Source organism: Ursus maritimus, unplaced genomic scaffold, assembly GCF_017311325.1.
Source record: "Ursus maritimus isolate PB19 unplaced genomic scaffold, ASM1731132v1 scaffold_7, whole genome shotgun sequence".
Taxonomy (NCBI): domain Eukaryota; kingdom Metazoa; phylum Chordata; class Mammalia; order Carnivora; family Ursidae; genus Ursus; species Ursus maritimus.
In genome coordinates, this window is record NW_024426885.1 from 9992226 (window position 1) to 10007708 (window position 15483).

Sequence of the window (15483 nt, forward strand, 5' to 3'; positions counted from 1 at the left end):
GCAAGCGCTTCAAGGTGATCACAAAAGGCCTTGTGAGGATTGGGTTGCTCTTTTTCTTTCCTTTAGTAAATAAATCAACTTGTTTTTGGTGTTTTAAGTATCTGGCAGGATTTTTCTTGTTTAGGTTTTTAATTGGTTTTAATAAATGTGCTAGGAATTAGAATTAGCCATCTTTGCAAATAAAGCCCAGAAGCGATTTTGTCTATAATGATCATCGGTGGTTTCTTAAGTGTTGTGTTTTTTTTTTTTTTTTAACAATTAAGACTTTATTTTTAATTTTATATTTTTAAAGGGAGAAGACGCATGTGAGCAGAGGGGGAGGGGCAGAGGGAGAGAGGGAGCATCTTAAGCAGGCTCCACACTCATTGTGGAGCCCGACGTGGGGCTCGATCTCACAACCCTGAGCCAAAATCAAGAGTTGGACCCTTAACCCACCGAGCCACCCATGTGCCCCCGGTTTCTGAAATTTAATATAGTATACTCATTGAAAGGGTGATTGATTTGACTTTCTGGCCTTAACGTAAGGTATGGCTAGAATGTGATCCCAAACTCCTAATATTTAAATGCATTCTCTGAAATTGTTAAGCACTGGTAATGTGGATGGAAGTTTGGTGAGACAGGGAGAAGGTAGGAGAGAAAGCGTTCTGTGTGGGGCCTGACGTCACGCTATTTGTTTATTTCTAGATTATTTGAGTTTTTACAAGCATTACTTCTATGATTAAAAAAAGATACAAAATTTAAGAATGAATGTGCTTATTATTGAGTATTTGGTAATTTTGTTGACTAATTCCCAAAAAATTCGTTGAGTTAGTTCAAGTTATTGAAATGTCAAGTTTTTAAAAATTTATAAAAGTGTATCTTTCTTTATTTCTCTTACTGTATGTCCTGTGGCTCCGTGTAACCCTCTTTCTGGCAATTTTAGAGTCGTATCTGTGGGTAGGCAGAATTCTAGTTTACATTTCAAGTTTGACTTGTGACTTAAGTCTTTTTAGGTGGGGAAGGAAGTGCGTTAGTGCTGCTGCTTATCTCTATGATGTTTCAGTGCCTTTTTTTGTGGTCAGAGTGTTTTAATGGGGAAACTAAAGAATTGAGGCAATTAAGAAAACTAATTTGTATTTCAAAAAATTAATAAAAAGCTTTGGATAAGTGAATTGATTATAGAGTCAGAGCCATGTTAAACAACGACAATAACACTAACCCCACAAACTTCCAAAGTATTTGAACACCAAGACCAAATATATTTGCATCTTCAAATAACTTGGATATATTAACACTAAAGAGAATGAGGAGAGGATTTTAAAATTCATTATTACTTCTTTCTTTGTAATTAAAAAGTGAATAGCTGGTCGATACCTCCTTTTTTTAAAAGATTTTAATTTATTATTTTTTTAAAAGATTTTATTTATTTGACACAGAGAGAGAGCACAAGCAAGGGGAGCGAGCGGCAGGCAAAGGGAGAGGGAGAAACAGACTCCCTGCTGAGCATGGAGCCTGATGCAGCACTCCATCCAGGGCCCTGGGATCATGACCTGAGCTGAAGGCAGATGCTTCACCGACTGAGCCACCCAGGCGCCCTAAGATTTTATTTATTCATGTGAGAGAGAGAGAGCATGCGCAGGGGAGAGAGGCAGAGGGAGAAACAGGCTCCCCACTGAGCTGGAGCCCGACATGGGACTCGATCCCACGACCTGGGGACCACAACCCGAGCCAAAGGCAGACGCTCAACCGTCTGAGCCACCCAGGCGCCCCTAATAACCTACTTTTTAAGTGTATTATGCACTTGATTACTTTGACTCAGAACCAGGCCTCAAAAGTATTTGGAGTAAAAAGAACTAGGGAACTTGATTGATTTCTGTGCTATAAAGCTCTCTAAAAATGCTATAAATCAATTCAGAAGTTCTGTGAAAATTAATTATAAATGTTTAACAATAGATGCAGCGGCGTGCCATCACAAGCCAACTTGGAATTCAGTGATTGAAGCTTACGTATTTGTAGTCTTTCTCCCAAATTTGACATGCATGTAATTGAAAACTCTTCCTGTAATCTTAATAAAGAGAAATGAAATCTATATTTTGACAAATGAAATGATAAAAAAAATTCCTACTCTTTTGAAGGAGCACTTTAAAATAGTTTCTGTAAATTTACATAACGGTGGGGTTTTTTCCTAATCTTCTATTTTTATTTTTATGTGTCGTATTAGCAAAGAATAAAAATTAGAGAGTGGCATTTCATTCTAGATAAAATAAGGTAATGGTATATCAGTTCTTACATTTTTATTTGATAGAGTGTTCCAGTTTGAATCTTAAAGTACGTTTATCCTAAAATATTTTAGGATAAAGGTTTAAACGGTTACACATCATTCTATAAACTTAAATATAGATATCATGTAGGGCCATGAGCAAATGATCAAGAAAGAATTCTTGAGACGATTTCGGTGCAAAAAAGTGCTTTTATTACAGCACTGGGACAGGACTCGTGGGCAGAAAGAGGTGCATGTTTGTTGTAGGAAGCTGGTGGTTATATGCTTAGTGCTCGGGGGGGGGGGACGTGCAGGGAATATTAAATCATAAATATCTCCGAATTTCTGCTCATAAAACTACTTCTGCAAGACTTCTCTGGTGCTTATCATTCAGCTGGATGTTAACTATCAGTGAGACGTACAGGCAGTCATGAGACCCTTTAAGAATGTAGCAGCCAGGGGCGCCTGGGTGGCACAGTCGTTAAGCGTCTGCCTTCGGCTCAGGGCGTGATCCCGGCGTTGTGGGATCGAGCCCCACATCAGGCTCCTCTGCTGTGAGCCTGCTTCTTCCTCTCCCACTCCCCCTGCTGTGTTCCCTCTCTCGCTGGCTGTCTCTATCTTTGTCAACTAAATAAATAAAATCTTTAAAAAAAAAAAAAAAAAAAGAATGTAGCAGCCGGCACGTATTCGATCCTTATCGGAGCTGTGCAGGCTATAGGTCAGCCTTCTGGGCTAAAGGTGAACATTTTTCTGCTGCTGTCTCTCATCAGACATATTTTAAAATTCCAATTTAAAAAATTCAAAGGTTTTTGATTTAGAAGATTTCGTAAAGTTTTGCCAGTGTTCTTGCTCCTTTGCTGTTGTCAGTGACCTTTACCAGTTTTCTATTTGTATTAGACTCTAACCGTACTTGAACCTACCTTTTTCCTGCTACACTTATATGCAGGTGATGGAGTTAGTTGTCTGTTGCAGTATGTGGACATTAAAATGCCTGAAATTGACATCAGGAACCAGGTTGTTGCCCTTTTCCTGTGTCACTTACCCTAGTAAGGGGTGTGGAAACTTAGTAAGTGCGAAATATTTCATTGTGTTAAAGTGTGTGGATTTTCCGCGTCAACTGGACAAAGTAATTTGTTAAGAACACGTATTTTGAAGTTGGTATGTTCAACCAGAGCACCAAAACCACTTCAGGTACTTACAACAGAGAACATTTAATTCAGGGAATTGGTGATAACAGAGAGTGATGCTGCTGAGAGGCGGGCAAGGCACAGAGTGACCCAGAGATGAGCAACAGCTGGAAGCCACCGCCACTCCTGAGCGGCCCTTGAGCCACTCCTGAGCCACGCCTGGGCTACCGGTAGAAGCTGGAACCTTGACCATTTCAAGAGTAGGAGCTGGAGCTGCTGCCAAAAAGCAGAGCCACGGAAGAAAGAGGAGAGATTCTGGGGAGAAACCCTGGCTCCATCTCCTCCAGCTCCAGCCTCTTGCCACGCAGAGCCAAGCAGTAGAAGTAGGGAGGGCAGACAGGCCCAGGCGTGGCGCTGGAGAGAAATCAGCAGTAGTGAGGGGTTGGATGCCTGCTCCTCCAGATTCTGTCCCCCTTCACCCAGGTCTCCCCCGAATGTGTCCTGGGTAAGGCGAAATCTAAAACTACACCGGCACTCGGTTCTGAGGACATGAGGGCCCTCCGGCTGGCATCCTTGCTGTTCCCTTTCCCAAGTCTGCATGCCTTCCCAAGTAGGGTTCTGAGTGGACCAACGTGGCCTTCTCTGACAGTGGAGAACTTCTTTGGGGCCAATAGTACATGATTAGCTTGCATCTCCCTCTAACAAATTTCTAAATAGGTGTAGAGTGCAGTCAGTTTTGGAATGCCCTAACTCACTTTATCACTTTCTGATAATTGAGATCAGCCAGCCTGTGATACTAGTCCATAAAATGGGAGCTCATTTAGATATTGGAAGAATAGTGTGACTTCTGTTTCTTCTGAAACTGATCTTGGATGATTAATCCAGACTAATTAATGAGTACCCAGTAGAGGAAACAGGATCAGTTGCGGAAGAATAAACATTTAATTGTCGCTTCCATTACACAATAAGAAGGTGTGTAATCCAATCCAAATGTTCAAAAACATAGAGCCTTCCGTGAGGTGCCCAATAAAATGTTGACTTTATAGCGACTCTATTGTGAAAGCTATTATGACTTTTATGATTTGACTTGAAGAAGTTTATGGCTGAAAGATCCTGAGAAATCGTCTAAAAGAATCCTTTTGTTGAAAAGAAAACTAGTATTTCCACTTTTCATTTTCAGAAGACCCAAATTAATTTTAAAAATGTCTAAATCAACCTTAAAAACAACTTTTTAAAATTATAAAAGCTTTATGCCAATTACAGAAAATCCAAAAAATGAGGTGGGTGAGTGAGTGAGTGAGTGTGTGTGTGTGTGTGTGTGTGTGTGTGTTTCCCACAACGTGAAAGGCTCCTCTAATACTCCTGCCTCCAGGGTCAGACTCGTTCATTCACTCAGCAGATACGTATGGAGCACCTGCTGTCAGGCGATGGACTAGATACCGGGGAAATATGAGTGGGCAAAACAGTCACAATTTTTCATTTAATTTGTATTCTCGTAGGACTTTCTGGTGGAAAAGGAAACAGGGAATAAATACGTACGTCAGGTGGTAGTCAGTGCAATGAAGGGAGTTAAGGAGAACAAAGAGAGCCGGGACGCTACTTTATAGGGAGTCAGGGAAGGCCCTCTGAGGAGCCAACATTTGAAGTCATATGATGAAGCAAGAGGGCGAGCCATGTTTTTTTCTGGGGGAAAGAACGGGTCTTTCTAGGCAAAGGGAATGGAGAGAAGTACTGTAAAAAGGTTGATGCATATTTGCTCAGATTTTTTTCTGTGCATATACTAGGCTTATAATATAAAGAACAGTTTACACTGTACCTCGGTTTTCTTTTTTTTTTTCTTTTTTTTTAATGTTTTTTTATTATATTATGTTAGTCACCATACAGTACATCCCTGGTTTCTGATGTAAAGTTCGATGATTCATTAGTTGCGTATAACACCCAGTGCACCATGCAATACGTGCCCTCCTTACTACCCATCACCATGTACCTCCGTTTTCTTCACGTAACAATCTGCCTTTGTCTTTTTAATAGCTGTGTAGCATTTTATTAGATGCATGTATCTTATTTGACCAGTTCTCCATTGGTGAACATTTGTGCTGTTTCCAGGTTCCCGGTACTGCTGAGAGTGTGGCTGTAGACACCCTCATGCACATATGTAAATACTGATGTGTGTGTTTTTCTACAGTAGTGATTCTCAACCAACCTTCTTTTTAAAATTATTTTTAAAAATTTTATCTATTTATTTTAGAGAGAGTGCGAGTGGGGGAGGCACAGAGGGGGGAGGGAGAGGGAGGGGGAAAGAATCTCAGGAAGACTCCGTGCTGAGCCCAAAGGGGGGGTACTCGATTTCATGACCCTGAGATCATGACCTGAGCCAAAACCAAGAACTGGGCACTCAACCAACTGAGCCACCCAGGCTCCCCAACTCAACCCACTCTAAAAGGCTTAAGAAATATCGAAGGTCAGGTTTTATTCTGACCAGTTTCTAAATCAGGATAGTCTGGAGGTGGGATCCAGGTCTTTTTTGGTTTTTTTTTTTAAGATTTTATTTATTTATTTGACAGAGAGAGACAGCCAGTGAGAGAGGGAACACAGGCAGGGGGAGTGGGAGAGGAAGAAGCAGGCTCTCAGCGGAGGAGCCCGATGTGGGGCTCGATCCCAGGACTCTGGGATCACGCCCTGAGCTGAAGGCAGACGCTTAACGACTGAGCCACCCAGGCGCCCCCTTTTTTGGTATTTTTTAAAAGTTCCTCGGATGATTCCAGTATGTGGTCAGGGTTGAGAACCGCAGCTGTAGGACGATTCTTAGAAGTGGCCTGGCTGAGTCAGTGATAAAAGACATGGTGCATTTTAGTTGATAGTGTAAAGTTGTTCCCTGTATTAGAATTAGGAACAACTGCCAGTAGAAACCTTAAGTAAGTTGGCTTAAACAAGATAGTTTCTTTTTTCTATGAAATTCTTTACGTAGGCAGTCCAGGGCTGGTACGGTCATTTTATCACACAGGGTCCTCAGGTACCCGGGTTCCTTCTGGCTTTTGTTTTTTCTGACCTAAGGGAAATCTAATAGAGAGAGAGAGAGAGAGAGAGAGAGATTAGTGCTTCATGTTGCAGGCAGCACAATGAAGGGAGGGTTGAAGGGCACAGACCAGCTGTTCTCCTAAAAGATGCCTAGAAACTTCCACAGGACACTTCTGTTTGTATCCCATTGGCCAGAGCTTGGTCCCAAGTCCATACCCAACTGCAGGGGAAGCTGGGACACAGGCTGTCCTCCAGGCGACCAGTGTGTCCTGTAGAAGCCAGGGCTTTGTTTATCTGAAGAAAGAGGAGAACCGACAGCCTCAGCCACTGGCCATCCCTGCCCCGTCCCCCCCGGGGAGCTATAAGCATCTGCCCTCTGCCCCCAGAACCTGCGCCCAGTGCCAGGACCTGCTCGGCTCGAGTCCGCCCAGGCCTACGAGTTACAGAAAGCTTGGCTGCAGCGATGAAAACCTCAGACAGGACATCGGCTTGGGGGAGAGGCAAAATCAGTTCAGTTCAGACTCAGGAAAGACCGTTGCAGACTTGACCGTGAGGAGAAAATGTGTTGAAGGCCCGTTTTTTAATTGCATACAATTCTCTTCTGACGTTTTCACGCTCTCAGGGGAGGGAAGCTCTTACCCGTCAGCAGGGTATCCTGTCATTGCACATGACGTCCTCAGCCCTCCTGCCGCCCAGCCTTGTTGGAACATTCTGCCCAGGAGGACATCTTCGGGCGGCATTATTATTCGAATGAAATATCGTTGCGCTCGGATATAAAAAGTAGTTTGACACGTGACTGGTTTTAATGACTCTTCTTTGTCCTTGCAGTGGACGAAGGTCGCAGTAAGGAGCCTGACCGTTTGCAGGTGTTCCATAAGAAAGCCATAATGCCTTACGGCGTTTATAAGAAACAGCAGAGGGACCCAAGCGAGGAGGCGGCCGTGCTGCAGTACGCGGGGCTGGTGGGGCAGGCGTGCTCCGAGCGGATGCTGCTGCTGCGGAACTGACGTCATCCACGCCCCGCACCCCTGCGCCCCGCACCCTGCACCCCTGCACTCCCGGGCCTGCCCACAGATGAGATGTTTTTTATTTTGACTCTTCTATGGCTTTTCTAGAATATTTTGTGGCGATGTATTTGTGAGAATCTCCTGGTTAATATAAAGATTTTAAAAATAGGTTCATGACCTCGCCTTCTCGTGGGGGTTTTATCATTTTGGAAGTTTCTTTTATGAACAAGATACGGTATAAACTGCTTGTGTTAATATTTGGGAAAGTAAAATGAATAAGTGGATCTTAAGTCTTTTAAATCACCGTCGTGCTTTTTTTGTCAAAGAAATTACAGCAGACTTTTCTCAGATCCACGTAAGACAGTAGTTTATGCTGCAAGACCGCAGGGCTGGGGGAGAAGGTGGGGAGTCGGTGTTCTCTCTTCGAAAACGCCTCTCAAGAGAACGGAGCAGATGCCGCTCAGTGTTCAGTATCACTGCCGAGTGCTGTGTGGTTGATAGAAAACTCAGAAAAAGAAAATACAGACCGGGAAGAAAGGACATGGTGTGACCGTCAGATGGTCGTTTACCCAGGACGGCTCCCCTCACGGCTGTTGTCTCCACACGGTTGTTTTTTTCCGAGAATGATTATTACTCCCAAGTAATCTTACTCTCAAAAGTATCCCAGTTTGGACAACAAAATATATCATTACCCTAGTTGTATATATTATTTGCTCTATTTCTAAAAATATAAGAAATGAAGGTTTTTGTAGGGTTTTGTTTTGTTTTTTTAGAAAAATGTTAGCTCCTGTCTTGACCTAAGACCCATCAGGAGTAACTATACACTAAATTTTTCACTCCTTGGAACTCAGGACACTTGCCTTTGGTTATTGATTAAAAATTAGTTAATATCTGACTGCTTTTATAGCTGTGCTAGAAATCACGTGTAATGAAGCGTAGGCGTCATTTCGACCTCTGTTCCCAGGCAAGAGTCAGCAGTGCTAGCTCCTTGTCCTCTCACTTTCTTTTGGCCCCTCACCCAGTCAGCAAATGTCCCTTGTCCACCCCGTCAAGGTGGCAGACGCTGTGCTGGGAGCAAGGAGGACCACTCAGCGCTACCAGTTCACAGAACGGACTTGTGTTGGAGACGATGGACGACAGAGGAGGGTTAGTTTCCTTGCTCTTTCTCAGCTGACCCCCATCTGCTGCTGCCGGCTGCTTGGCCACGGAGTTCATTCCATTCCCCGTTTTGCCTGTTTCCCATTGATCTTTTTTAAAAACCATATTATAAAACGTAGTACTTTGAAACCCACTTACTGGTTTTAAACTTTTCTCCTAAATGCACTAAATTTAGGTAAGACATTAGAAAATAATTTCAGTTAGCTAAAAGAAGGCTCATAAAACAATGATTTTTAAAATCACATGTCTAGAAATTAAGCATCCAAATAAACTGTGTATTTATTCATTCAGACAGGGTGTGTGTGTGTGTGTGTGTGTGTGTGTAAGTAACACCTGCCACGTGCAGGTTCTTTGCCAACTGAAGATAGAGTAGCAAGGAAAGGCATTTTCTCTGATCTCGTGGATTTTGCATTCTTCTGGGATTTTATTCTTCAAAATAGTCTCCCAAGAGTATTTGATAGACTCTTGTTTGGAGCTGCCTTTGGAATCAATGGAACTTTTTTTTCTTTTTCCCTCTTAAACGAAGATAGCTTAATGTTTTTAGGATTACAAAATGGTACTCACTGTAAGCAATACAAACATTAATAAAACTGTAAAGAAGAAAGTAAAATATAATCTGAAATTCTACCATACCAGAGACAGACAGATTTGTTATCTGTCTACACACAGACATATATAATTTGGATATAAATAGAATTATGCTCTATACACTGTTTTGTGGACATACCTGAATTTTGAAAGAAGTTTCGAAGTAGAGCTTCAGAAGTGTTGTGAGTAATCTGAGTACTAGGAAAGTCCGCGGGGTAGGGTCGTTGTTACCCTTGGCATTGGAATGTTCGCGTTGCTACCAGCTGTGTCACACCCGCTTTTACCTCCGTGGTTGGCAGGTGGAACAGCAGCCCTGAAGATCACAACTCTTGAGTATCCCACGAAGAGAAAACCTGGCTCTTACATCTTACCACAACTCTGGTTTCCTCCTGCAGAATTCAGTGAGGGTCCCTTCAGAGGAAAGTGAGCGATCACATCCCTGTGGGAATCGGGGTGCTGCCCCTGAGGGCGGCATTCAAGGCTGGCTGCAGTGAACCGCCAGAGAGAGCGGGGCACGAAGATTCTTCTGCTCAGTTGCTGTACTCATGCGCTGTTCTGGGAAGAGAGAGCGTATGGACCCTAATGAGTTCATTATGTGTTCTTTTGCACCCTGGCTGAGTATTACTAGCGTGCTAGAGAAGGACAGCAAGGCAAGCGGGTGACCCGGCTTTGCCAGTCGACGTGCAGTCTAGCTGAGAAATCTGGTCTTATGTTCATGGCTTGCATCCAAAGAAAGACACTCGAGAACCTTTCAAAGACAGTTTCTATCTTCTCAAGGCTGGAAGCTGCACGCTACCCTCTTAGAGTTGTAGTTCCTTTCTGAATGCAGGTAAATTCACACCTGCCGCCTCGTCTCGGGAGCAGAAATGTAATCGAGGTTTTCCACGCTGCCGAGTTTATTTAAATTCTTCCAGTTCTGTGAGATTTTTATTATTTTTTAAAAATGTAATCTGAGCACTTTTTTTTTAATATTCTATAAAAGAGGCTATTACCAAATGAATATATTATTCATTTGATTAAAATTATTTAGATAAGAAATTATTAGTTTATCTTTGCTTTCAGACAACGTATCCTATTTTTTATCCATTTTGCAAAATATCACTTGTGTGCGGTTTTTTAACATAGCAGAATCTATTATGTAAATGAACCTTTTCAGATATCTGAGCAGTATCTGGTTTGATTTTATAGGCTTTATTCTACTGCAGTGTGAATAAAAATGAGAATATGATGTCCAGTTATCTAGAATGTGTTGGTGGTTGCTAACTTTAAAGAAAAGAAGGAAGTGAAATGGAAACATAATGTTTGAATTAGAAGTTATTCAAATGTGTATTCTCTTCCAAAAGAAAACCAGTGACTATAAAGCAAAACACGTTTGATTGCATGTGATATTTTTTTGCTCTCGTGTATGCCTTTTGAACAGTCCATTTGATAACTGTTGAATGAAAAAAATAAAGCTGTTTCTATCTTCAGTGGCTCATGCTGGTTGATACTTCAAAGACATAAGTCTCCATACTTTTCGATTTTTTACTACATTTACCTGTAGAATATGCAGAAAACAGAGGTAAAACACTGGCTGTATGAATCATAATATCTCATTTACAGTAATTACAGGAATTCCAGGTCGTTGGGTTACCTAAATCAAAGCATGATGGATTCCTTTCTCTGGGATAAATACAAATACAATAAATCTCACTTTAGGCAAAACATCTGGATTTCACATGATAAATTAGGAAATAGCCATTCTTTTACACACAGGGATTAGACGTAGGATTTACGTAGCAAACTCAAATACAATTTCTTTTAAAAAGCATAGTTTACAGAGAAATTCGAATAAATATCTCATAAAGCAAAGTGTACTTTAATCGTTCATAGTAGTACACAGTATATTTATGGAACACGTTTTCAAGTGTTTTGTCTTTTTTACAGTAAAGAGGACCCTAGTAGGTTTAGGATAAAATGAATCCTATTTTACAAGTGATTTAAATATTGGTTATAATTCCCACTGACTTTTTTTTTTTTTCCAGAGCGGAAGTAGCTTTGTTGTTTTTCTTATTTGAAGTGGACAGTGTTCACCAGGAATACTTAGGCAGTGTAGAAAAATCTACCAAAGAAAATACAAAATCACTTCCCATGCCATCAGTAACCACCACCCCTCCCATTCACATTTTGATGTACCCTTTCAAACTTTTTTCTACCTACATGGATGTATAGGTCTTGTTTTATTTTTAAATAAAAATGGGATCATGCCATGTGTATTGTTTCATAATTTTGAACGTTTTAATCCATTGTGAACATGAAAATAAATGAAGAAGTAATTGAGGAAAATAATTGTTTTAATGGCTGTTCGATTAGATACACTCCACTGTGTCTAGGATCCTTTGAGAAAGGGGGCTCAAGACAAGCCCCCCCTCATGGGCACTCAGAGTTGTAATTGGCCGGCATTAATGGCTCTCATCAGTTCTTCGTAACACTCTGTCACATGGTTCTTTTCCCTATGCATTTCCCCGACAGTAGGGATTTCCTCCGAACTTGAAGGTTCAGGTATAGCTTTTAAAAGTTAGTAGCACCTCCTCTCATTGTCCCTCAACTAAATATTTTCTGGGAGACTATCTTACCATTTTTGCGGTTTGAATGCCTGTAAAATTTCCAATTAGAAAATGTCTAATTTAAAAGCTTAAGATTATTTAAAACAAATTAAGGTTCTGATTCATTGATTCTTTATACAACAGAGGTCCTTAAAATGGGTACCAGGAAAGGGTGGGCTATTGTTAGTTTAGCCACGTTTTTTACTTTGAAAAATATGTTGGCTTTTTAAGATTTAATTCTAAGTAAAATTGCATTTTCATATCCAGTTGGTTGTTGCAGTTGGTATCTTCAGTCCAGTCCTGTCCAGGAAACAGTTTCCTATTGACGGTCTAATAATCAGACCAAGATTTGAAGTTGCTACATCTATTCTGCGTGCCACGTTTTTATTCATTTAGCGCTCCGAAATAGCTTGCAGATTTTTATCACTTGGGTTCCTCACCGCATCTCTCCACCTGCAATATGAAGACGCAATTCCAAATGGATATGCTGTTCAAAAACAAAACAAAACCTGGGGTGCCCGGGTGGCTCAGTTGGTTAAGCGTCTGACTCTTGATTTCAGTTCAGGTCATGATCTCGGGGTCGTGGGATCGAGCCCCATATTAGGCTCTGCACTCAGTGGGGAGTCTGCTTGGGCTTCTGTCCCTTTCTCTCCCTCCCCCTCTGCCCCTCTCCTTGTGTGCTCTCTCTCAAATAAATAAAATCTTAAAAACAAAAAAAAAAAATGAACCTAGCCCAGCAAATCTTAATGTTATGTGGCATTTGTGATTTTTAAGAATTACCCTTTAATATGGAATTCAATAATAAATGTTTCAGCCACCTCGCAGGAGAGAAAGCCATCCTCCGCTTGTCTGGTATGCATTAAGCAGACCATGAGTGACTAGCACAAATACCTCTTTCTTTGACCATTACAGTCTGATTAAAACCAATAGGCAAAAAGTGGTTTCTAAGATTAGTCATATGTTGCATGCTAAAGCCATCATACCAAAAAGGTACAAATGTTGTGCTCCCTGCTTGCATAACTCAACTCTGTGATTTTTGGATCATATTTTCCCCTGAACCTTAATTTTTCATGCTTTTGTCAGTCTGTGCCAGGGTCTTAAAATCATTTAACACTGGCCTTTTATAAAATTTTATTTAATTAGTGTTAAATGAGGACTCATGAATACTTCATGAAGTCCCATTCATCACACTTTGTTAATTCAGTATTCAGCGAGTCTGAATAGCATCTCTCAACTAACAGAGCTTTTTGATCATGAAATAAGAAAAATAGCATTTTAGGTTTGTGAATTCAGAGCGTAAGGATCTTAGCTCAGTTGTATGTGGGCACTTCTATATACTTTCAGCACATTTGGAAATGTTCAGAGATGGCCAGACTGGAATTTGGAAGCTAACCGTTGCTGATGTTTGTTGTTTAATTGACCATTAAAGCAAAGATTATATGTACATTCATATACAGTGAAAGAGAGTGTATGCTTAATGAAAGCTCGCTAGTAAGAGTATGATTATTCTGTTTTAATTCAAACACTCAGCTCAATACAGTTGCCTCTTGAACAACACGGGTTTGCATGGGTCCACTTCTATGCAGATTTTTTGCAATAAATACAGTACTGTACTGTCAGTGTATTTTCCTTGATTTTCTTAATAACGTGGTTTTTTCTCTAAGAGACCTTACTTCATTGTAGAAATACAGTATATGACACATAACATAGGAAATATGTGTTAATCAACTATTTATGTTATCGGGGAGGCTTCTGGTCAACAGTATACTATTAGGAGTTAAGTTTTGGGGGAGTCAAAAGTTATCCGCAGATTTTTGACTACGCAGGGGGTCTGTGTTCCTAACTCCCGTGTTGTTCAAGGGTCAACTAAAAGGGTTTCGACGTATAGGACTATTGTAGAAGTCCTACAAACTGATAAGGCTGCCCTGTCCACAGTAGCCACGCGTGTCTATTTCATTTAATTACAATTACAATTCAGTCTCAGCCTCACTAGCTACATTTCAGGGGCTCATAGCAAGCCACGGGGGCCCCTGGGCTGCTGTAACAGGTTACCACCACCTGTGTGGCTGAAAACAGCACATACTGGTTCTCGCAGTTCTGGAGTCTGGAAGTCCAAAGTCACGGTATGGACAGGGCTGTGCTCGCGCTGACGGATCCAGGCAGAATCTTTCCTTGCGCCTTCCAGCCGCGGCTGGTGACCAGCAATGCTCGGTGTTCCTTGGCCGGCAGCTACCTCATTCCCAGTTTCTGCCTCCCTGTTCCCAAGGCCATCTTCTCTCTGTGTGTTTCCCTACGTCAGCTCCTGCTAAGGACACCAGTCATGTTGGACGTAGGCTCACCCTAATCTACTATGACCTTATCTTAATACATCAGCAGGGCAGGTAGGGTTAGGACTTCAACATATCTTTTTGCCAGGGGGCGGGGAGGGACACAATTCCTTTTTCTTCAGTCGGCTCCTTGCCCAACAGGGGCCTTGAACTCATGACCCCGAGATCAAGAGTCACAGGCTCTACCCACTGAGCCAGCCAGGCGCTCCTGCAGGGGACACAATTGAACCCACCAGAGCTGCCACACGGGACAGTGCAGATACAGAACGATTCCACTGTTGCGAGTTCTGGTGGATGGTGCCGCAGGAAGGCCATCCTGCAAAATGAAAATGTCATGGTTTGATACATTTCATGTTTCTACGTGGCAAAACACCATGGAGCTAATAGAGCGGAACATTTAGTTAGGGCAACTCACTTTGACACTTTCTGGTTTCTCATTGTAATTTACACTGAACAATTTAGACTTTGATTAAAGTGTAGCTGCCCATACGAATGAATTTGACGTATCTCATTGCCATGAGGCTGCCTCAGTTTCCTGATGTAACTGCCACACGTCGCTGTGATTTAAACAATGGGGGCGCCCGGGTGGCTCAGTTGGGTAAGCGTCTGACAAAATGATTTCAGCTCAGGTCATGATCTCAGGGTTGTGAGATGGAGCCCCATGTCAGACTCCTCGCTGAGCGAGTCAGATTCTCTCCCTCTCCCCCTCTTCCCCAGTAAATAAAAAAATCTTTAAAGTTAAAATATGTGCAGTGACAATGTTTAATGAATAATTCGAATGAGAGATTAATTCAGAATATTTCTAAAGTACTTGTGCTCTATTATTTCCTTCTTTTAAAAAAGATTTTATTTACTTGAGAGAGAGAGAGAGTACAAGCAGGGGGAGGAGCAGAGGGAGAGGGAGAAGCAGACTCCTTGCTGAGCAGGGCACCTGACACGGGGCTCAGTCCCAGGACCCTGAAATCATGACCTGAGCCGTAGGCAGACACTTAACCGACTGAGCCACCCAAGCATCCCTATTATTTCCATCTTTATATTGCATCTCAAATTTTCTTTCAGGTTTCTAGTTCTAGTTACATGTTTATTTTGATCAGGTAGAAAAATTATTTTATAGATTTATCAATAAAAATCTTTGAATCTATACCAATAAAAGGATTTATATGCATCTCTTACAAAAATATGCAGTGAACCTGTGTGCAAAAGAAAATGGGAAAAATAAATCCTCCTTACACGTCTCTCTCGTACTGTTGAATACACAGCTGGTGGTTACCTCACCTGAATAAGTCCAGAAGACAGATTAGATTGATTTACAGGTCTGCCTTAAAGGTTCTTTATGCCTTTGCTATAGTATTTTTAAGTGATTTTGATTGCTGTTGGTTTTTTTTTCCTACTACAGCCTACATCTGACCCCAACTGCGTTACCAGTGTCCTCAA

The 15483-nt window shown here is 41.6% G+C and overlaps 1 protein-coding gene across 9 annotated transcripts in view; it reads left to right on the plus strand.

The window, feature by feature from the left end:
• The window catches only part of ATE1 (arginyltransferase 1), a 162624-nt gene extending 152018 nt beyond the window's left edge, over nucleotides 1–10606 (plus strand). For 8 of the 9 annotated variants that reach the window (XM_040624524.1, XM_040624525.1, XM_040624526.1 and 5 more), the window contains one exon: nucleotides 7213–10606. In XM_040624524.1, coding sequence (XP_040480458.1) covers nucleotides 7213–7391 — 179 coding nt within the window. In that variant the 3' untranslated portion in view covers nucleotides 7392–10606. The remainder of the gene's footprint in view (nucleotides 1–7212) is intronic. The other variant, XR_005833250.1, reaches the window with a different exon arrangement.
• Nucleotides 10607–15483: the final 4877 nt, after the last annotated feature.